General features: G+C 40.9%; 1 protein-coding gene across 3 annotated transcripts; it reads left to right on the top strand.

Moving 5' to 3' along the window:
• The first annotated feature begins 1,378 nt into the window (after positions 1-1,378).
• Positions 1,379-23,256, top strand: krt222 (keratin 222). 3 transcript variants are annotated; one of them, XM_062388121.1, is made up of 10 exons: positions 1,380-6,081; positions 6,341-6,523; positions 8,454-8,536; positions 9,641-9,794; positions 12,059-12,337; positions 14,416-14,541; positions 15,320-15,540; positions 19,359-19,579; positions 19,666-19,768; positions 21,202-23,256. In XM_062388121.1, exons 2-10 carry the CDS (start codon positions 6,356-6,358, stop codon positions 21,413-21,415), a joined length of 1,569 nt encoding a protein of 522 aa, XP_062244105.1. In that variant the 5' UTR covers positions 1,380-6,081; positions 6,341-6,355; the 3' UTR covers positions 21,416-23,256. The 3 variants fall into 3 exon arrangements, with proteins under 3 accessions (XP_062244104.1, XP_062244105.1, XP_062244106.1); XM_062388120.1 differs by having other exon boundaries at positions 1,379-6,523; XM_062388122.1 differs by lacking the exons at positions 1,380-6,081; positions 6,341-6,523 and adding an exon at positions 7,278-7,580.
• The last annotated feature ends 133 nt before the right edge of the window (positions 23,257-23,389 follow it).

The raw sequence follows: 23,389 nt of genomic DNA, 5'->3' as shown, positions 1-23,389 counted from the left end.
CCTAGGGGCTTTTTCAAAACTGTCAAACTGATTGTGAAAGAGATAATTGTTTTTCCTGCTCCGTTGCAAATATTGAATGAGAATTAATTTGATCTGAATAGGTTTTAATAGTATGAAGACAGCAATTTACACAATTTGTGCATGTCCATGAATGTCCCCTTCACTTTTCTTCCTTGTAAAGTTGTAAGACACCTTCCAAAGTATGTCTTAAATATTTGTGTCTTGTATGTCTCCCAGACTAGAAACTATGTAATGTCAGGTATGGCAAGTGTCTGGTCGTCTGCAGAGAGGACAAACACACACTTTGTCAACTTCCCATGGTGTGATCAGCATTCAAGTCTAAGGTGTGGAGGGTTTTCTTTATTGAAAGAAAAGGGTAAGGGAATGTTTTTGGCTGGAAATGTGCACGATCTGGTTCTGACAGTGTTTATTGGAGGAGGATGTGTTTATCGGAGACTGTGGAACTGCGTGGCTCAGTTATTATGAAATGCTCATGTGACATTTAGCTCCTCCTTAACTGCTTTCCAACATGAGCTTAACTCAGGCTATTCTCCAGGACATTTTTCCAGAGGGGCTGGATGTGAGTATGCAAATGTCCGAGTGAGAGGATCCTGCTGCGTTGTTCATGTGTGAAAGACAGACTCCTGTTCAAATTGTGCAGACATTCTCCAGACAAGGGACTCTAACTAACGTCTTTATATTTACCTTTATTTTGAAGTTGCTATAATTTCATCAATATATTTCTAGCTTTAATTTCCAAATCTTTTTTCTGAAGAATACATTATATAAACTGTAAACCTAAGCATGTTGGCAGATTTTTTCAGTAGGGCGCAAGCAGGAGAAATTCAGATGCAGCCCCTCTAGGGAATGATCGAGATGATCCAGAGTTCACCTCATGTATGAAAGCAGCTTTAAGGTTTTTTACTTTAAATTTTTAAATCTCTACATATATGTTAGTAATCACATAATTTTTGTCATTAATTTGCAAATTAGTGTGTGACATAATCTTACACCAAGATCTCATTATATATATCAACATAGTATGCAACACTGAGCTACATATACGTCTGTTTGCTGTTTGGAGCTGGACAGGAAGTATGCAGTGGTTTATCAGAGTTTTATCAATTTTTCATCAGTAGAAACATCAATAATGAGTGCTTAAACCAGTGTTTGACGGTTATAAATAAGTAGGTGCCACAGGTGGACTTGTGTGGTATTCTAAGACCTGCTGTTATTGCTTTCACTGCCTCTTACACTGGAAGACAAAGCACATGAGACAAGCTACAGCTGAGCATAGTCCCTACAGTAGTGTCTTATCGAGAGTTTATGTGAAGATAATCCCTTCTGTGGTTTAGGATTTAAACAACAATGCTCTCGATTCAGCACTCAGGTGACTTGCTTACAGTATCATGTACAGACAAAATTGTTCTGGCATGGACTAAGTTTTATAATTGCTAGAGAGTGGATCAAAAGTGTCCTGTTTTTATAACAGTTGTCTCTTTTGTCAAAGTCCTCCAGTAAAAGGCTCCTTGTACAGAGAATGAGGGGTCAAATGAGTCATGGTCGAACAGTTCCTTAGCGCCCACCCTTCAGGGGAACAGCAGCAGACTAATCTAACGTCCCTCTATTCAGTGATAAACCCATAGGGTATGGGAAAACTTGGCTTGTTTTCATTGTCCTTTAGATCATGTCCAGCTGTGATGCCTTGCCTCTCCCCCTTGAAAATTTTGTCAAACAAGTCCCGACCTGTAATTTCCTTTTGTTCTTAGTTACATGACTCCCCCGACCAAACACTGCCGCTCATGCCGTGCAACCGGGGCTATTTCTTAGATCTTTGTGGGAGCAACATGACATTAAGTAAACACGTTTGGTGGCATTCCTAATTAGCAGTCACAGCAGAAATCATCTGTCCCAGACGTTCAGAATACAGCTGGATACAACGCCCTGATGGGTGTTGTTTTTCCAACCGACAGCATTATTAATTGCATTGTCATCATCGCCCAATTCTTGCCAACAGGAGGACACTTTGCTGAAAGGGTATGGGAGTGTGATGACGGTGAGAGTCCTGTCAATGCTGTCTGTCTATCTATCTATCTATCTATCTATCTATCTATCTATCTATCTATCTATCTATCTATCTATCTATCTATCTATCTATCTATCCATCTATCCATCCATCCATCCATCTATCTATCTATCTATCTATCTATCTATCTATCTATCTATCTATCTATCTATCTATCTATCTATTTATCTATCTATCTATCTATCTATCTATCTATCTATCTATCCTCTCTTTCTCCGAGACAAATAGAGGAATATCACAAGCCAGACAAACTGTAAACCAAAAGAAAACGTCTGCTTTCTTCTCCTCATCTATTGTTTCTCCTGGGAAAGAGAAGGTATCGACAGGTACAATATTTGTACAATAGTTGGAGCAGGTACAACTCCAGGCTCACTTGTCTGAATTAATAATCCCCACATCCTGTTTTTTTAGCAAAGCACAAGTGTTTGCCCAAGGCAGGAATACTTGCAAATTCACATAGGTGATTCTTTGAAGTCAAGGTAGGCACAAAGACACAGATGAGAGAAGGAAATTAAATATTCTCCCAACAGTCAAACACCTATAATGAAATATTGCATGTCAAAGGAGGTCAGCTGTTACCGTCCATGCAGACAGTAAGAACTGTAGTTCCAGGTGCAGTTGCAGCATGCAATTCAGTTCTTTCTCTCTCGTGAAAACGTTCACTCTATAGTCTGTGTACCTGTTACTGGGAACCTGTTGCTCCTAAGAGTCACCTTCGTTACCACCACAGATTTAATTGTCATACAGGCCTGTTGAGATTGTGCTGCACTCAGGGCTTCAGAGCGTGTGCAGTGGAGGCCCAGACACTGACAAAGATCTCCAATAAGATGTGATATATCCATTATACACGTCTACGTTTCTAAAGGAGTTTAGCTTTATACTGGGCTTTGCAATATTTTATAGGGGAGACTTTGCTTAGGGGGTTGAGAAGCCGACTAATCATTAGTTTCGGTTTGTGCAACACCTATTGAAATTGAACATTATATATAAGCTTTATGATAAGAAGAAGAAAAAGAAGAAGAGAAAGAAGACGAAGAAGAACTAAAAAAGTTTCCTCTTACAACATTAAATTGCAAATGAAAAATATTGATATCTTAAGCTATAAATTCCACATGTATGCCACTCTGGTAAAACAAGAAGCATATGAAGGTCAATCCTACTAGCAATTTAAACATTTAATTGTTATTTGACTTGAAAAGTTACAATTTAGTAGACAAATCCAACAAGTAATACTTCAGGACCCATTATCATGCTCAAAGCAAGAAGAGTCTCGGTTGGACTCCCGGATTGGCTTTTGTATTTGGAGGTATCTAGTTTGGTTCTCCTGGTTACACCGGCTTCTTCCCACAGTCCAAACACATGTGGATTGGGGTTTAGGTAATTTGAGACTCTTACTTAACCTTGTTAAAACATAGTGTGTGATTGGTTGACACCTGTCAAAGGTGTATGCTATAGATAATGGATGGATGCACACATGCATATTGTGTAACTGACAAATAGGGAATCATCTTCCTTCTGCTGATGTTTGAGGTAAAGAGCAAAGGGTCCAAAATGGAACCTGTTCTCTGCCATTAGTTTGGTTACAGATTTCCTTCTTATTAAACCGACTTGTGACATGGATAAATAAATCACGTTGGCAGTCGAAAGCGAAAATTTGGCATTTGTCGGAACTCTTTCTGAAGTTGGGGACTGACCTAGCTAGCTTGCTTATTTACATGTTGGTAGCTATGAGTGCTTTTCTGCTTGAGAAGCATCAAAACGTTACCTCAAGTGTTTCATTTGTTTGCAGCTCGACAGCTGATTCATTACAAGTTTTTCTCCATTGCTTTGGCTCATTTCACGAAATAGAAATGACATTCTCAAAACAACACGTGCAAACCTCTAAACCACTGGGCACTTGTTCACCACAGATTGGAATATCTCATTCCTTTAATCAAATTGCATTTGTATTAGCACATCCTTCCACATGACAAGTACAATTGCCTAAGGCTTGCCCAAATTTCAAATGATTAGCACACCTTTGCAAACGGTTAGGTACAATTGCCTTCAGTTAGTCCAATTACCAATTGAATATGTCTTGCTGGTCTAAACTCACTGTTGCTTCTCACGCAAGTGGTTGTACTCTGCAAAACATGTTGAAATCATTTCCTTGTGTACATCATGACCTGCACAATAGTTCACTCCCCTGTCAAAATCTTTCAGGCACATAATACCATGAAAAACATCATGGTATATACTGTAATATGGAGCTCTTGGCTCACCGGCTTAATTTTCAGGTGTAACTTTCAGGTTCAGTTTTATTCTGCATGGAGGTGGAAAGTCTATGAGAATCGGACTCAAAACCAGAGGTCCCTTCTCCAGGCAATGGATTCTGCTTGTGGTGATGTCACAGCAGAGCAGTGACAGGGATGGTTGCGGCATGCACGCTGATTCTTCCCCCGCTGCATAGCAAGGAAGAACATCAGATGTGATGTTGATGAAAATCTGTGGCCAGACGTTGTTAGTGTAGGCTATAACTAATTTTAGTTTTGATGTGCTTATTGTTTGACAGTATATTGTTCTGTACACATTTTCTGTTACTGTAACCACGATGTATGGCAATTACTGTAACAATTTCAATGGCAGGATGAGTGCAATGAAGTATTTAATGTGAAACTTGAATTAATCTTTTTTCTGTCTGATACACATAGTATTCTGGAAAGAAAACATCTACTGTAACCATTCAGTGTCAAAGGACTGAGCCAAGATTGCAATGTGCACATGAGGGATATCTCTATGGTCCACTGCCATACTGACAAAACATCTAAACATTTTGACCTGTAGTGTTTAAACAATGCCAAAGGGACTTTTCATTTTGGGGGCACTGACTATTTGTATGAGAAAAGGATTTAGTTTTGACTAAAGAGTTGGCTGTTTTGGGTGAGATATGACCTTTTGAAGATGATCTATTTAGTTGTGCTGAACCATATAGGCTATTTTGCCAATCGCACTTAGAGCTCTGAGAATGTCATTTGTGTTTCGTGAAATGAGCCAAAGCAATGGAGAAAAACTTGTAACGAACACCGGTTCAGTACATTGTTATAGCATTATCCACAGATAAACTGCTAAGTGACAATTATACTACATTTTAACATTAGCCTGTGACTTCCATATGTTGCTGAACACTGTTAAGAATTGTATGGTGTTATTCGCTAAATGACATGTCAGTCAAGTGTCATTAAACAACTGATTCAAATGTTGTTTTTATTTTTGTTTGTGTTTGTGAGAATGCATCACTTCATCTGCTATATCTGCAGACATTGTATTTAAGTAAACATTGGAGCAGCATGAAAATATTTAACAAAACCTTTGGTCCAGACACAAACTCTCAATTATTCTCTGAAACCAGTTATTGAGCAAGTGGCAACGCTGCACAACGTGTGTTTTACTTGACTTCAGTACACAGTCTATGTGGACGTCACATTAATTACAGTACATGTAACCTCTTATTAAAGCCCCACTCAAATACACACACTCACACACGGATCCTGTCACTGTGTTTCCCTGAACATTCCCTCCACAGCTTGTGTTGCTCTCTGTTTGAAAGCTGCACAGTAATCCTGGATCAGAGAGTACAAAGGGCCCCAGAGTGCTGGTGATGTAAGCACTGTGTCCAGTGCTTACTCCACCGCTCTCCCCTCTCCCGAATGGTGCCCAGGGAGTGAGATGGGACAGGGAGGACCATCCTGATCGCGGCTGACAACGAAGACTATAGGTTGATATAGCAGTGGTGCTGGCAGGCTAATGGCAGCCTGCTTGCTCTGTCTCAGAGGCTTACTGCTGATGACCTGCGACACAGTGGGAAACAGTGTTGACCAGCTTCTTGTAGAGGAATGTGGCTAAGCTGTGGTGACTGGTGGATCGGCTCAGTGTGACCAGACAAATCGACTAAGGGACTTTTGCTACCAGTTACTACATTTACTGCCCTGTATTTGTTGAAGGTCACTCAGCTGTCGGTGAGTATCGCTGGGTAAACATTTACAAAGTAAACGCCTCTGGCGTGTGTGTGTGATCTCTGACTGGGAGGCAGTTTGTTTGCTGTGAAAGCTTTAACTTTGTATTACTGTGTGTGCATTCTGCAGCAAATCATCTGAATGTTTTGACCATCATAGGCACAAGTAGTCATTGGACTGTGTGGAAATATCAGCGGCTCGTTGTGTGTACCTAGATAGCTTTGAGTGTGAAGTCTCTCAGGTCTCCATGGACTTGCTGCAGGACTCCAGTCAGACCATGTGGGGTCTGAACACACGTTTGAAGGGCTTCCTGGAGCAGGTGAACAAGCTGCAGGAGGCCAACCAGCAGCTGGAGGATCAGATAGCCAACTGGGGGACCAGGAATGTGTCACGCTCCCAGGACTGGTCCCAACAGGAACATGCATTGAGGGAGCTCCGTGGCCAGGTCAGACTCACACTTGTTGAAATTTGTTATCATTAGGTAATCGTTTGAAATCAGCAGAATCTTTAAAAAAGGTTGGAAATTGCATACTTCTTTGCCAAACATATAGGCATAATCTTGATGTATATTAGACGTGCTACAGAATTATTTGCACTCAGGTTTTAGGATAATGCTTGGTTTGGGCATCACCCTTGTCAGGCAGAGAACATAAGCATGTGTATATCAAACAATGACTGCAATAAAAACACAGACACAGTGGATTGTTGTTGTTAATGACAGCCTCAAGCAACATCATGGGAACTGCCTCAAATTCATGTTCACCTGAAGGCAAGGTGAGGAGAAATGGCAGCGGTGCCACCCTGGTTTCAGGCTAAACATTGCTTTGAGGCTATTGCTGCTGAATATTAATCATTTTTACATTTTTAACAACCATTAGCAAACCCACTGGATACTGAAACTTCAGCTAAAAGTTGACAAAACTTGATCTTAAACAATTTGTCTGGGGTAATTCACTAGCGACACATTAAACATAATACTCAGATGATACATAAGTCCACGAGGTAGAAAGTGAGAGTTAAGGCCACATCACAGAAACTTGCTTCGGAGGATTAGGATCAGATATGTGTGTCGTTACTCTTGGATCAAAGCCAGATAGACGCAGCAGTCATGTGATGCTACAGGTCAGCATCACATGACTCGACTTGATGGTTTTCTGCTGCTCCCATGGTTTTAGTGTCGCGTTCTGCTTGAAGTGCATGAGTAGCTGTTTTAATGACTCACCAGTGTCCTGTTGCTCACCACGTCACTCATCTCAACGTCTGGTAGACGAGACTGTGACTATGACAAGATCAAACTCTGCTAGTGCTATTGTGCACTTATTCAATGCCTTCTTGTTAACATGTAGGATTATGTCCCGGTTTTTCTTCTTGAATGCTGTTTCAAATTTGTGTTTTCTTTACAGGGCTTACTCATTGATGCGTAATCAGCCTTTAAGACGTTAAAAAGGCGATCATGTCAATGTGAAGATTCCTTCATCTCACAGGGGCTTAAAGATTTGAAGGTGTAACCCAACATCCACATCATAGTCGTGTTTGTAATAGTATGGAATATTCCATGCTATATTTGTCTTTCGTTCAACCTGGGTGTGTGCTTTACTGAAAGTGCTGCACTCATAAGAAAACAAAAGGGAAATCAAGGTGTGTTACCTTATTATGTGCGTGATAAGAGAATAGGAGACTCCTTTCTTTGTGCTTGGATTCCTCCTTGGAATCCAAAGACGGTTAGTGGCTTTTTTATAGGGTCGAATGAAACTGAATTTCTGAGGAAGTTTTGGCACATGTATTATTTATTCAATATGCACCGCCTCAGCACTGATTGACTATTTGAGCCTGCAGGTGAGGTAAGGATGACAGATAAGCAAATTCAGGATAATCCTCTATGAGTAAGTTTTGAACAGAAATGCAGTTGTGGCACATGGTAGCTCTCCTCGCCATTTCATGCTTGTCCTATCAAGTAAAAAATGCCCCATATCTTTACAAAAAGATAGTAAATAGTTATTATTTTAAAATTAGGATAAATGTTGTCTACTCTCAGAGGTGACTATTCACCAGACTGCACATGTTGAGTAATCCACAAATTCCATTTAGCAGCTTCAGTGTCAGATCCCTGGTATTGTTCATTTAGCTTCACTGTCACGCTGCTGGAAAGAAGGTCAATTCAATCATTATTTAGAAAACAAAAATATCGATGGAACTGAAAAGTAGCTATTACTTTGATTTATTGCATTTATCTTTTCAACAGACCTTATGCCATAGCACAGCCCACCTCATCAACTTATCATAGTCATATTGATATCTAAAAAACTGAACCTTGTCTTTGCACATTCCGTGATCTAATCTAATGGTATTGTGTTGTACTTTGTGTTTTCTTTCAGGTTGGTAAACTACTGATGGAGAATGCCCAGCTGGCATTACAGTCTGACACCATGAAGTCCAGAGCTTCTGCCATTCAGTCCAGGTCAGCTGGGTTTGTCTGTGGGATGTTCATGTGGCTCTCTCTGAGTTTTCTACGTATTTTTACCCTGTTAAAAGGGTTTTTAGTAGTTTTTCCGTACTCTTGTTGAGGGTTAAGGACAGAGGATGCCATACCCTGTTAAAGCCCTATGATTGTAATTTGTGAATATGGGCTATACAAATAAATTTGGTTGATTGATTGATAGTTTTCCTGAAAGCCCTAACGTTCCTCTGCATCACCCAATACGGTCCAACCAGATTAGTCAGAATCGTCAGTATATCAGGCATGAGATAGCATCTATTAGCCTACACTCATTCATGGAGTTTGGGCCCTGAGTGATCAGTTACAGTAAGACAGGTTGGAGGTTTGGGGATTTTAATCAGTAACAAATTAAAGACGTGTCATTACTGCTCGATGAAACATCTCAGTACACGAAGCAAAGTTGTTGAATATCTTATCCTATATTTCCTGTTTTCATGCTGCTGCACTGCTTTTCCAGTCATCTGTTATCAAACTCAGGCCAGTTTCTGCTCCTGTGAGCCAACATGCATACAAATCCAGGCCGGGCTTTGTGCTGCGTCGGCACTTTCACTTATGTGTTTATGCAGACTGACACTGAGCCCCACCACCACCTCCGCTGCCAACTATTAACCCATGACGGACAGCGGCAACAAATAGATACCCCTGTTCCGGCCACCGATACCTGCTTACACTACTTCGTTACTGGTTGTTGGGAGCTTAAGTTGTGCAGAAGACCTTCAAACTTCCAATGGATATTCACCATCTTGTCATCATTCTATAAGAATAGCTCCACCTTATGTATCTCCTGACCAGCTGAGTGTGTCTGTGAAACTCTGGACTGTGTTTATGACACTCTGAGGATGTTGTCAGGGTCTTTTAAAATCCTTCATACTAGTGATTTGTAGAACACAGCCTTCAAGATATAGTTAATATCTAAAGACTGGGAATGTGTTCTCTTGATCATCTTGATCATTTGTGTTTTCTTTATCTGAGGATTACGTGTGATTGATGTTCTATGGGGTTAAATGATTAACTATGAACACTGGCTGGTGGCTCAGTAAATAACCTCAGCTGTTGACATTGTAGGTGTGAGACAGAGGAGCGGAACACCCAACGTCTTGAGCAACAGGTGGTTCTGCTCAGGGAGACAAAGAGGAAGGCAGACCAGAGCAGCATGATGCTGCAAGCAGATGTCCACCGCTCCATGACAGAGCTGCAGGAGACGCACCGGGAGTTTGAGGTCACTAAATATACTCCAAATGTCTTTTCTATGCTTTCCTTTAACCTGCCTGTTTTACTGTGCCTTCATGCTCCTCTCTACCTGACAGTAGTCAGTCTGTAATCTCTTGAATAAAGCTTTTCATTATTTCTTTGAAAAAAAATTAAGAAAACATAAATACACACGTACAAATTTAAAGGACATAATAATGAAAAATATAAATAAGAATCAAATAAAAAAAAAAAAAAATTCATTATATAAATGTTTCAACATTTATATAATTACATTTTTATTTTAAATTCAACATAATATTCAGGAAACAGTATTTTGCCATTACTCATACCCCTAAACCCGAACACATACACCTACAAATCAACCCCTTTTGATTTATTTCAAGAGTAATGAATTTTCAGCATAAGTAATCAAGGTTGCAAGATGGAGAGCTCAGTCAGTGGGGTAAAGCAGTGTTCACCAGTTTTAAGGCTTTGTGGGGGATGCTGGTTTTGAGTGTGTGTGTGTGTGTGTGTGTGTGTGTGTGTGTGTGTGTGTGTGTGTGTGTGTGTGTGCGCTTTGCAGAGCTGTCTGCTCCTTCATAAGATGTATGCTGTGATGCAGAACATCTTGATTCTCCCCACTGTGCATGTTTAGAAGTTCATGAAGAGGTTCCGGGGCAGCCCGACGCTCCTCAGTTTCCTCAGGAAGTCGAGACATTACTGTTCCTTTCCAGTGACAGTCTTTGGAATCCCAATCAAGGGGTCTTGGTCGAGTTTGCATATTTTTCCCAGTGTGTGGGTTTCCTCTAGGTACTCCCATAGTCCAAAAACACGTGTAACCCTCAAAGGATTAGCAGTATAATTAAAGGATGGATGAGTAATGGCTACTTTACAATGACAGCCTGATAGTGGAGTATGTGCCACCAAGTAAGACGATTTATATTCTTGGGAGGAAAAAAGAATATAAATTTGAAAATAATAAATGAATAATCCCTTCTATCATTGGAACCTTTGTTGGTTGAGGATTTGTGAGCTGGAAAATGTGTTTTTGGTCAGATGCAGTGTCTTAAACTTGTTATAAACAAGCGAGCCAATGCAATGAGGGTTCAAACTTCTTTGTGAAGTTGGCTGGAGATTGAGTCGTGGACAATGTTGGACATGATTGATCATTTGCCTTTGACACCTGTTAGGATTGTTGTCTTCTACTCAAGATGTGGTAGCTAATAAGTTTAAGACCCAATGTCACTATCACTGGCTATAATGAACACCATTAAAACACAGGCTGGTAGTGGAGCAGGTTGGACCAGAGAAGTTTGGACAACGGCTCAGTAACTGACTGTGTAGTTGTTCCATCAAAGCTGTTACAATACCTTTGTCACTTGAACTTACCCGCAGTTATTAATAGAATTATGGTACAGGCCCACTAGACCCATAAGTGGTGAGTGCTGGAAACATTGGTTGAAATATGTATTATATATATTATTATCATATAAGTATATTTAAAATGCTAGTGATTTGACTACACACCATAGATAGTAACAAAAAAATTTCCCCCTACTTAAATATTTCAACAACTATTCGTTGGCTTGCCATGACATTTTGCACAGTAGATCATGTACAGGTACCTTTCAGATGAATTGTAATAATATAGTGATTCCTAAACTTTTCAAAATTGCGCCATTATTAGGTCACAATTTTAGCTTGCTAACATTTACTTATTATGCTTTGCTCCTTTAGCATCGACTCCACTTAGTGTTTTGCGATAATGTGGTGCTAAATGCTAAGTGTGTGTGTGTGTATGTGTGCGCCCCGGTTTTCATTTGACAGCATCTTCTGACCTCATTCTCCTCTCTCCTTTCTTTCCCACCTCCTTCTATTAATTTTCTCAGTCCTGCTGACTAATACCACCAGCCCTCCTACCTCCACCACTACTGTGATTTGTCCTGCACACATACACACACATACACACACACAACCACACATGCACGTATGTAGGGCTGAATAATGATTTTTCTCACTTGCCTCTGCATTGCGATGCCTCATTGCCCACTGTCATAGACACACACACACACACACACAGTCTTCTCCCTTGCACTCCTTTTGTCCTTTGCAACTATTCAACAATATGATCACAAACTAATTCCTTCTCTATGCTTTATTTTCTGTAGTGTCGCTCCCTCTCTTTACATCATTCACACTCCTCTCATGCTTTCTCTCCCTCTCTCCCTCTCTCCCTTTCTCCCTGTCCCCCCCTCCCACCCACCCTTGCTCCCTCTGGTTGGCTGTTTGTAGGCAGCCCAGGCTCTGCAGCTGCAGCGGGCCGGCTCCTGCGATGCCCTGTTAGCATCATCTACGGCAAAAGGAGGGGAGGAGAAGCATGGCACAGGGATGGAGCTCACCCAGCTCCTCGACAGAATCAGAGCGCAGTGCGACCATAACAGATTTCGCGGCCCAGACGAGAGACACCACAGCCTTGGGACCGTGGCAAATCCATCACCAGGCTTGGTCGGGCCCAGCCACTCTGGTGCTGAAGCAGCAGCAGCAGCAGCAACCAGAAGAGCTCTTACTGAGGTATGTATCATCCTTGTCACCCTTGTGAATCTTCCCTAAGCTGTTTTTTCTGTGCCTCTCTCATGCTGTCCTGGCCCACTGCCAGTCAGACACACCCTCATTACCAACTTCAGCGTCTCCGAGGTAAGGCCGACAGATGTACTGTGTGTGCTCCACTTGATTTAAATGGTTAGTGGGCTGTTTGATGACTGTGGTGAAAAGGTGGAGAATTAAGAGACACTATGAAGCTTCCTCCTTTCTCTGTGCGCCTATTTGCACATTTTCTGTTTTGTATGATTTTCTCTTCCTTTTCTAATCACTTCATCTAAACATTACTACTTTTAGTGCTAAACACTATTGCAGTAGTGTGTAACACAATTTGATCTGCCACTACTGTCTGAATTATTCCTGATCTTCATTAAATATGTATGAGCCAAATAACAACCCATGTGTTCTCATATGTAGGATACAATCTTGCAGATTTGAATCCTTTATCTAGTAAAAGTAGCTTTTTGTTATTTTTGACACCTGCCCCCTAGGATTGGACGTCTTTATTATGCCACAGCACAATGACTTCGGTCTGACAGTGACCACGGGCTCCAGGCCACCACAGTGCTATTTCAGAGCATCTTTTATAAAACAGTGTTATTTACATCAGATCCACTAAAGTTAACGTTCACACAATGCTGCAGTCAAATGCCTGGGTGGTATATGTAATTACCATCGCTGACATTCCAGTTGTCAGTCACTTTGGAATGATGCACTGTCTTTTTGGGAATGTCATACTGGGTTTATTAACGTACAATCCGTTGTATACTATGGGGTTATGATAGTGCTTAGGGAAAGATGCTGCCCCCTGTGTTCTTTACTCTGTGAGTTGGCAAAGTATGTGCAGACAGTGAATTGAAGAATCTAAACCTGGATACAGACACCAAATCTACATTCATCATCAATTTCAGCAACATTAACACGCTTTTAAATCTTAAAGCTGTAATATGGAGTTTTCCTGTAAACAAACAAAAGTTACGCTTACATTCAGTGTTTTTCACGTAAACATTGTGTGAATCGCTGTGGTCTGATAATTATTATAACTGCTGCCATCAGTGTGACACAACAGTGTGAAACCGGTGACAGGCGTGTGTGTCTCATCATGCATGTGAAGCGTGTATAGGATACAAACAAAAGCAGAGGCCCTGTTCTAAAAACATAGCATAAGCAGTTGTCAAACCCTCCACAGGGTACCTTTCAAATCTCTGTATTGGTATAATATAAACTCTCAATCTGAAACAGTGTGCACAAACTCCAGCAGTTTTTCATCAGCTTATACACAGACATCTTGAAGGCAGATTTTTATCGGTAACAGATTATTTTCATAGTGAGGAGTACATATTTTTACTTAAGTAAAGGATCCCAAGAAGTCCAACTGAACCGTATATAATAAATCTTATAAGTAATGTCAGATATCCTCTGTCTAATTTCCTTGTCATGTAATTATCCCATAAGATTACAGAATGATTAATGCATTAAAACAGAAAATGGAAAATAACTCATAACATGAGTCATCTTCATTTACTGTCAAAACATTGACGTAGGTGTTCTGAGACAGTCACACCGCTCTACTGCATTTGAATTGGGGCGAGGACGGAGAGTGTGAAATGTCTGACAGCTGTACAGTGTCCCGGTGCAGCTTGTACAGCTGTGTGTACTCGCAGACCCAGGTGTCGGCTCCACTATCTGTTTAGCAAACTGAAACGCACACCACCAAAACAACCACATTGTCCTCTGACTGCGTGCCAGTGGGAACGTCTTTCAGTGGCTGCACGTGATTCTCATCAAACCTGTTTCATTTATCTAATACATACATGAATGTCTACTAGAAATGAACATGAGCACATTCTGCACCAGAGTTATCATATCTTACATCTTATCACAATGTTAAAGACTGACGTTGGGTCTGAGTGTAAGAAGTTAAATGGTTATTTGTGTGTTAGTGTGTGTGTGTGTGTGTCTTTATGTTTGGCTGAGAGTGAATGTGATGGCAGTGGTGGTGCTGGGTTCTTGTGCCTCTTTTAAAATCTCACCCTCCTCACCTAACCCAGGAGGAAGCAGCGTGGGCTCAGGTGAGCCTCGGCGGCGCCGCCCTGAGGGAGGCGCGGGCGGAGCTCGCAGAGGCCAGGAAGCAGTGGCACTCCCTGCAGGTGGAGATTGAGACCATGCATGCTTTGGTAAGACAACCTACAGTAACCTACCATTTTCCCCAGCTATCACATTGATAGCACTTCTCCTAATGTTCTCAACGTTTCCATAATTTCTTTTGTACATATACTTGAAACATGTCTTTTCTCATGAAAGTTGTAAATATTGTTATTTTGTTGAGGGCCAAACAGTTGATTCAATAGCTGTTGGAACATTTCTCTCAAATCCACAGATGTTATGTCATGGTGGTGCTCGCAGAAAAGTCAGCACATCACTGAAGTCAGGATTCATCCTCCAGGGAGCATGAATGTCTAAACAAATGTTATCCCGATCCAATAAACATATTTCACTCAGGACAAAATTGGCAACAACTCTGTCTGACTAAAATGTAATAACCTGTTTACAATGCACTCAACTGCATTGTGTAAAATAATCTAGATAAAGATTAATACAATGTTTTGAATACATTTTAATCATTCTATAATATTCAGAAGTGGGTATTACATTTAAATGTTGTGGCAACTGATTATGTTATAATAATGAACTAATAATCAATATTATATTAATTAGTGCATATTAATTGTGTCATCGTTACATTTTGGTTTTTAGCAGCATTTCTCTTTTTCATCTAGAAACATGGATACCTACTGTTGCACTCTCTGTGCTGGGAAGCCAGTGAGGGATTCTGTTCTTTTTTTATGAAATTCTCAGTTATAACATTATTATTAGCTACAAGGCAGTGTTATTTGACCACAAATATATAATGTCCAGGCATGATGCTGACAGCCGTTGCCTCTTGCTATCCAGGAGAAAGGCCTGGAGAGCTCCTTGCATAACACCCAGCAGATGTACTCCAGCCAGCTGCAGGACCTCTCCCAGGTTATTGTCGGGCTGGAGAGCGAGCTGGAGCAGGTGAGGGACGGGCTCTCCACTCAGCGTCAGCGCCACAGCCAGCTCCTCAACACCAAGATGAGGCTGGAGCGAGAAATTGCCACTTACCGACGCCTCCTGGAGCGTGAAGAGGGCAGGTGAGGACAAGAGACAGAGAAGGGGATGGAAACATCATGGGAACCAGGAAAGAATCATTCACTTGGAATTTTGTGGCTTCAGTGTCAACCAGGAAATTCCTTTGTACTTTTTGGTTAAAGGGCTTTCCCCAAAGACTTTCCCAGCACCGCCTTCACAAACTGTCAAAAGGAACAGTGCAGGAAAAAGAGAAAAATTGTATATATGAAGCAACTAGAAATACACTCTACAGACGCACTCGTTCACCGACATAACTCAACAAAGAAACATCTCTCTTCCATTTAATGACGAAGTAAACAAAATGATTTCCTAATCGTTTCTTTTATTTAGCTGTCAAACAGGTTGGTCATGCTCCTCCGTCTAGAATTTGATTAAATCCTACTATTCTGTTATGGATTAGAGACTTAATCTGTACAGAAACTAATTATCCCCACTAATTGCAGGCTGAGACAGACTTAGGCTGTAAAAAAGAACACCAAAACAACATGTGATTCATGACCTTAAACGGTGTCTGGAAATTAATTCTTGATTTATAACGTATAAATCCACCTCTGTCTGTAATCAGATATAAAGATAAAGCCCAGTCTTCCATTCATTTTAGCATGGCCTATAATTATCTTCACCATGGGTAGACAACTCAGAGTGAACTCCAGGGCAATTTAACAACTTTTTTGCATCACTCCCATTATTGTCATGCTGTAGTTTGAGGAAGGTAGTTTTGTCGTATGACTCTTTGAGAGAGTTATAAGGGGATAGATTTGCCACTTTTGGTTTTCCTTATTTCTTTAGATTGCAGATGCTTTTCACTCAGAATCTGACTTTGACTGATGTCACTGATGCCAGGAGAGACAGGACGTGACTTCTGAAATCTGCATTGTTAGGTCTTATTCAAGAAGGGTGCGGAATGAGTGGGGAGCAAGTGAATGCTCAAAGGGCTGTGTGAGGAATACAAGAGATGAAACCACAAAGATTTGTGAATTATGTTTGCCAAGTAACAAAAGAAAAGACAGAAAATATCACACTGATGATCCAGACTGTGCAAAGACAAATGATGTTGTAGTATCCCACATATTTGATCAAATTATTATTATTATCATATTATTTCACTGAGTCCATTCTAAGAAATATGTAATTGAAACGTCTCGTTTCGTACTTCCTCCCCCGTATGATGTCATTCGGGATCGCGCTCGTCTCTCAGCCCCACCTAGCCGTTACCAGTCCAGCCTCCGTACTCACCTCCTCCGCTCCTTACCACCACTACCAGCACCCCTCCTCCTCCCCTTCACACCAAACTCGACACCAAGCAGACTTGGTTGCTGAACTAGCAGCTTGTTAGCTACCCCAGGCTAACCACAATGTTACTCCATATTGAAACTCCGTCGAGACTCTATCTCAAGACGTTACTCCTACATTGGCCAGCTGTCCTTCTAAAACTTGAACAAACAAGAGGACGATGTTATAGTTTCACCGACTTTAAACCACTGATATATCATCTCAGGGGTACCAATACCTCAAATGAAATCCCAGAAAGGTGTCAAATATGGGCCCCGTAGAGTAATAGTTGGGTATTATTTGGCCTCACCCTCTGACGACCATCAATATGTTGTCAAAGTTTCCCTTTAGAGAAGTAATATGCAGCTGTTATTTGTCAAGTTTTTCTCTCATGAAGATCCACATGCGTGTGGATGACACAGTACTATCAATGATTTGGTTTCACAATATTCTATGATTCACGATCCCCCCCTAACCCTGACCAGCAGGTGGTACTCTAAGCTTTAGGTCGTAAGATTACACACAATGAGAAGCACTAAATATAATAACTATTGTTTATCCTCTTGTATGTAGACTGGGGAAGTTCAAGAGCGCACACTTCCTATGAGTGAAATTGTAAAGTACTCAAGAAGACCCTGAAGCAAGTTCACTTATATGCAGCGGTAACCATTAAAGGTATCTTCAGTATAAAACAGAGGCTAGTATATTTACACACACAGACTTTCTGTAATCCTCCATCTGCAGTTCATTTATCCATTGGCCTTAAAGGATTCAGGCGGATATTGTATGGGATACTACAGCTCCTCACTCACATCCTCCTTCTAACTGCTGTTTCATAGTTTCATTGAATGTGCAGACTCTGGCAGGGTTGTCCATCTCAGGCCATCCCCGACATGCCCTAGTCAGCATTATTGATGCTGGATGCTTATTGCCACAATACTCTCGCTGTTGGTTTTAGCACACATGTCTGCAATTCTGCTTGTAGGTTGCAGACATCCTGTATGAACCTCAATATGTACCTTAATGGGGTGTCTGTGGGTGGATCAGCAACACTGACACATCGACTTTCATCAGAAGTTAGAGATTCTTTCTGATGAAGAGCTTCCAACGTGTGTTTCAAAGTATTCTCATTCAATCTGGGTTTGTTAAAGATCCAAGTTGCAATTCTTTGAGATGATACTCCTCAAGTGCTTGAATAACAGAAGATAATGGACAACAGAGATGTTGGCTGAATCTCCACTGACAGACTGCCTCTGTTAGGGTGATGTAGGCAGACAGTCGCATCCTGCAATAGGTCTCACAAGGATAAACTAAAGATCTTAAGTTTGGACTTTAAGAGTAAAGATATCGACTCACTGCAGCTCAAGAAGTTTCTCCCTACAGAGCTCAGTGGTTGGTTTCCTCTAACAGTAAATACATAACCATAACTCATGTTAAAGCCAAGGTATTTTGGGAGATACGTTCATTTGTCGAGACCTAGATGAGACGATGGAAACCACTCCCATGTCCATCAGGTATGAAATTACAGCTTGCCAACATTTAGCTTAGCTTAGCATGGCATAAAGGAACATTAAATAAATAACTTCATTATTAAGCTTCACAATTGCTGGTGGTCAGATTAATTTTTATATTTTCTGACAGAGCTAAGCTATGTTTTTTTTTTTTGCGATGAGCTAACAATCCCCCAATCACAGAGCCTATCAGCTAGCGCAGGGGTGTCCAAACAAAGGCCGACGGGTAAACTGCGGCCCGCCATAATTTTTTAATCGGCCCGTATCAAAGTCTAAAAATATAATTGACTATTGCCCACTGTATTGCACTTCTTAGTTTAAACACTAGGTGGCTCCAAACTTAGCAACATGTACATGATTTACCTGCACTTGATTGATTTTGCCAATAGTAGTGCATTAGAAGTAAGGCAGTATACCTCACTACAGTGAGTGGCCCAGTCCTTCCTATATTTTTCTGCATGTGGCCCTCGGGAAAAAAAAATTTGGACGCCCCTGAGCTAGCGTATCATGATAAATAAGCCTCTGGGGGCAACAGCCATATTTCTTGGCTTCCAGCGTAGACAGCAGATATCCGGGCTGATTCTCCGTCTTCCGTTTACAGTCCAATGAGTCCTCACAAGCTAAAGTTTCTCAACACAAAACACACACAGCTATACTTGTTGAAGGCGTTATAGGTCCAGACAACATTTTGGCTAATTTGTATCAACATATTCATAGTAATGAAGATAAATTAAAAAGCAGTTAGCTGTTCCTTTCCATCAATGAGTTTGTCTCTGAGCCGGCTCAAATGTGAAAATCACACAGTGGTTAATCAAACAGAAACAAGAGGCTTCCTGCCACAAATGTTGTCCCTCACATACAGATTCGACATATTCACGTGCAGAATCTGATAGAACATTTAAACATCTCCTTGCTGTAGTTTAGACATCAAGAAAGCCAGAAAGTTGAACATTTTTCAAGCGGGTGTTATAGCCATGACACAGACGCTTATATTCTTTTGGCTATGATAACTCTGTTTGCTGTGTCTGTGGCTGCAGGTACATGGGTCGGGACGGGCCATTGACTGGTCTGCGACCCTGGAGGTCCTCTGTGGTGGAGCCGAAGGAGAATGGGCTGGAGAACAGTTTTAGTGACCCTGCTGTTACTCCGGATGAACCCAAGTCTGAGCCTCTGCCTGAAATACCATCACTCCTCCCTGCAGAGAATGGGAAGAAGAGAAGCATACTGCGCAGACAGCAAAGCCTTGTGATACTCACAGGTAAGAGACACACACATACGCACGCACACACATACACATACTGCTACAGTCATGTTATGATTTGTTGCTAATGTCTGTTCTCACAGAGCCGGAGCAAGATAACGATTTGCCCATCTCCACTGTGAAGACTCAGGAGTTTCTTCAAGGCAATGTTGTTCACGAGAGTGCTGAGGGTCATGGCACCATCGAGTAAGTATTGATCTTTGTGCACCTCATTGACCTGCAGTCAGCACCTCTGGTTCTGTCTGAAGTGTCGGCAGTTTCTATTAGCAGGGCGAAACAGCATCACTTTAGAGTACAGATCTTTTTTTACCACATAAATGGTTAAATACTCTCTAGCCTCATCATCTAAGTTACCCCTCAGGTTTATAATTGACTCATCAGTTCATAATGACGATAATCCATCTCTATCTCGGCAACGTCTGGTCCGGCATAGCGGATGTGTAAACTCTCAAAGGAATTCCTCTTACACATTAAACAAGTTATGAGCCATTAAACATTTAGCAGGCGGCTGCAGGTTCCCATGAGTAAGTCGTCATAACAGCGCATGGGAATTGTTCTTCCTTTAAAGGGCTTGTGTTTGATGTGGAGACACCTGCCTGGTGTGGCGTTTTAAGGGCATGGCACCTTATTGTTGTACGAGACATGGGTGGAATTCTTTGTCCAAGCCCAATTGACAAATTTACAAGCCAAACACAGACACACACACACACACACACACACAGACAGGTATTTGCATAATGATCCATGACACACATACAAATTATCTCTACAGGCTGCAGTGTGTGTGTGTGTGTGTGTGTGTGTGTGTGTGTGTGTGTGTGTGTGTGTGTGTGTGTGTGTGCGTGTGCGTGTCTGTGTGTGTGTTTTTGTGTGTTTGTGTGTTTGTGGGTGTGCGTGTTTCAGATATCATTTATTTTGTCTTGATGGTCCAAAAATCTTCCAATGACACAATACACAATGATCTATCTATATGCTCAAACATTTCCTTGTTGCTGAAACAATTATCTATTAGTCAAAGTATCCTGTGAAAGTGGTTGGTGAGCCAAACCTTCAAATACAGTGCTGTCTTCCTTTGTAGAGTCTCTTCTTCTGCTCACAGAGATTTGCATCAATTTGAATTTTGTTTGACTGAGTTTGTTTTGGAAGACCCAGAGTTTTGGCTACTCTGTGCCCTACCTGTTATATCATGAATTATGTGCATTTTCTATGGTACATGTATCTGTTACACAGAGTTATACATGGCACGACTGGCAGACACCTTCCAGCATCAGAGTGTTCTCTCTTGCTGCCCCCTAGTGTTATAATACGTGTAATTACCCATTCTGCATTACTTAGTTGGATTATGACTAAATTAATACATGAAATAATTCTTTGTTTTTGAGTCATGCCATTGACAAAGTAAACAATGACATCACATGAAAATATCAGCTGAATGGCATTCACATTGAAAGATAGACCAATCTTGTTATGTTCCCCAACCAAAGATAAATAAATAAATAAACAAAATAGAGAACTACAACATAGATTCAACAGTTTTTAGAACTGATGATGTGATGTTTATCATGTGTGATCATCATCACCGTTAAGTTACAAACATGATTTCTAACGTTTCCTGTCAGGACGGAGAATTTTGACAAGGTGATCAAGCAGTGGGAGGGCTCCTTCTTCAGAGGGAATCCCAAGCTGCGCAAGAAGTCGGTGTCCCTGCGCTTCGACCTGCACATGGCTGCAGCAGACGAGGGGTGTGCCCAGACTAAACAGGACAGCCTCCCTGACGTGGAGGTGCGTCTCGTCATGAAGAGATCTCGCAGCATCCCGGCAATCACACAGTGACTCTGCCACCAGTTGGTCAGATCGAAAACAACGGTTTGCAGCCGTTTGTTGTGATACAGGTGATGCTGGAGGTGCAGCGATAGCATTTGTCATTGACATCTCGGATATTAACATTACAATCATGCTTAATATGTATTTCAAATTATATATATTCACTTTACATCAGAACTGATGACTGAAACAGATTTCAAAACCTTCATCCATCTGGCTTTTGTGCTGATCCAATAGGGCCATTTTTTACAGTTTCAGAAAGCCACAACAAATTGTATCACACATACTTTCATTACATTACAGAGGATAACAATTAAATATGCAAAAATGTCTCTGTCACCTAACTCAAATGAAGAACACGTGTCTCTCAACCCTGTCACTGTTTCAACTACTTCATTTGATCCTAATTCACTCTCCGTACAGGAGGCCGGGTGCACTGAAAGACATGGAGTCAGAGATCTCTAAAGGTGGACTTTTTTAAACAGGTTTTCTGTCAGGGACTGTGTGGAAATTATTAGGTGGGAGGGTCTTGATTAATTAGCGTTATCTTATGAGAGAGAGCACATTTGTCACTACCACACAATCACAGCTCCCACTTCCACTTTATTGTATATCTTAGCAACTACAGTAATGTAACAATAAAATAATGTAAATATGACATATACAGTGACATTGACAGTTCTTGGTTCAAAAATATAGATATTTAATGAAATAAAATAATAGTAAAATTCTGAAAATTTGATAAATAATTTTGCCACTATAGAAAAGCAATTTTTCATTATAAAGTCACTTCAGTATGAACTAACACTAAATCTATTTTTGCGAGTTGGTATTACATGTACAGTCACTTTATTACACTGTTGATCCTGATCCCATTTTATAATGCTCATTTCATCATTACAAATTGTTTTTTTTTATGTCTTACACAACCCTGAAATATACAAACAGCGGTGCACTGTCAGCAGGGTGCACAGTGTGAGCCATTGCAAGCATGCAGCTGAGATCTGCAGTAGTAGGACGTTACAGTAGTCGCAATACTACCTCCTCTACTCAACTAGCAGTTTTAACTGGAGTGCATAAATGTAAATTATTTGGGCACGGTTTGTTGTTGATGGCAAAATAAATTGTGTTTATTCAATAGTGTAACATTACAAAAAGAAATTGGGCGGTGGGAATGAACATATGAGAAGAGAGGTCCATGCTTTTCAAACAAGAAGAAATACAGTGTTCACCCCCCCCCCCCCCCCCCCCGTTAAATAACTGTCATGCAATCCCTAAATGCTTGCACTGCAGACACTTACAGCACTTAGAAGAACATCAGCACTGAGAGATATCCACAATGTGTTCATTTTGAGGGGTCTTTGTCATTGCAGTCCAATCTGTATGTGAAGAAAAATAATATCAAACAAAAGATGTTGCCACATTCTTGACGCATTATGCTGTGATCCGAACAGCAGTCACACTGTCAACGCTCAGCGAGTGTCTCAGAGGTTCCCTGTCTTAACCAGAGGAGGGCAGTATTTGTAAATAGTTAACTCTGCAGTGTATATTCAAAGCTTGTGTAACATATGCTATCTGTTACACCTTAGATCTAGAATTTTTATTCTAAGTATCATGTTTGGCACCAAAGATATTGAAAAACAAGAACTGGACCATTGTGCGTTGCATTTGGGTGCCTCGGAATATGTTGAGAATATTTAAAGATATTATCTATGCAGTTCTGTGCTTAAGTTTGCTTTGCTTCATGAAGCACACTCTTCATTTTGAGAGCTCTGTAACTTCAAAATGAAGCATCATGCCTTTATCTTACGATATATTATTTAAAAATAAAAACAGAAATACGTGCAGACTGTTGTGTTTTCTGTCAAATGTTTTCCATCACAATGTGAAATTGACTAACTGGAAGACACAAAGAGACTAACCACATATATTGTTGTACAGTGATTATGTGACGCCCTGTTCAGACTCGGTACAGACGCTTTG

This window comes from Platichthys flesus, chromosome 5, assembly GCF_949316205.1.
Source record: "Platichthys flesus chromosome 5, fPlaFle2.1, whole genome shotgun sequence".
Classification (NCBI taxonomy): domain Eukaryota; kingdom Metazoa; phylum Chordata; class Actinopteri; order Pleuronectiformes; family Pleuronectidae; genus Platichthys; species Platichthys flesus.
Note: the sequence above shows the minus strand (reverse complement) of the source record. Positions and strands in the feature narration are given on the sequence as shown.

Bases quoted from the DNA above. Each gene is read 5' to 3' on its own strand.
- krt222 (XM_062388120.1), top strand. From the start codon at position 6,326: ATGGACTTGCTGCAGGACTCCAGTCAGACCATGTGGGGTCTGAACACA. The intron at 14,542-15,319 runs GTAAGACAACCT...CTTGCTATCCAG, and splicing joins TTGAGACCATGCATGCTTTG to GAGAAAGGCCTGGAGAGCTC. The intron at 19,769-21,201 runs GTAAGTATTGAT...GTTTCCTGTCAG, and splicing joins GAGGGTCATGGCACCATCGA to GACGGAGAATTTTGACAAGG.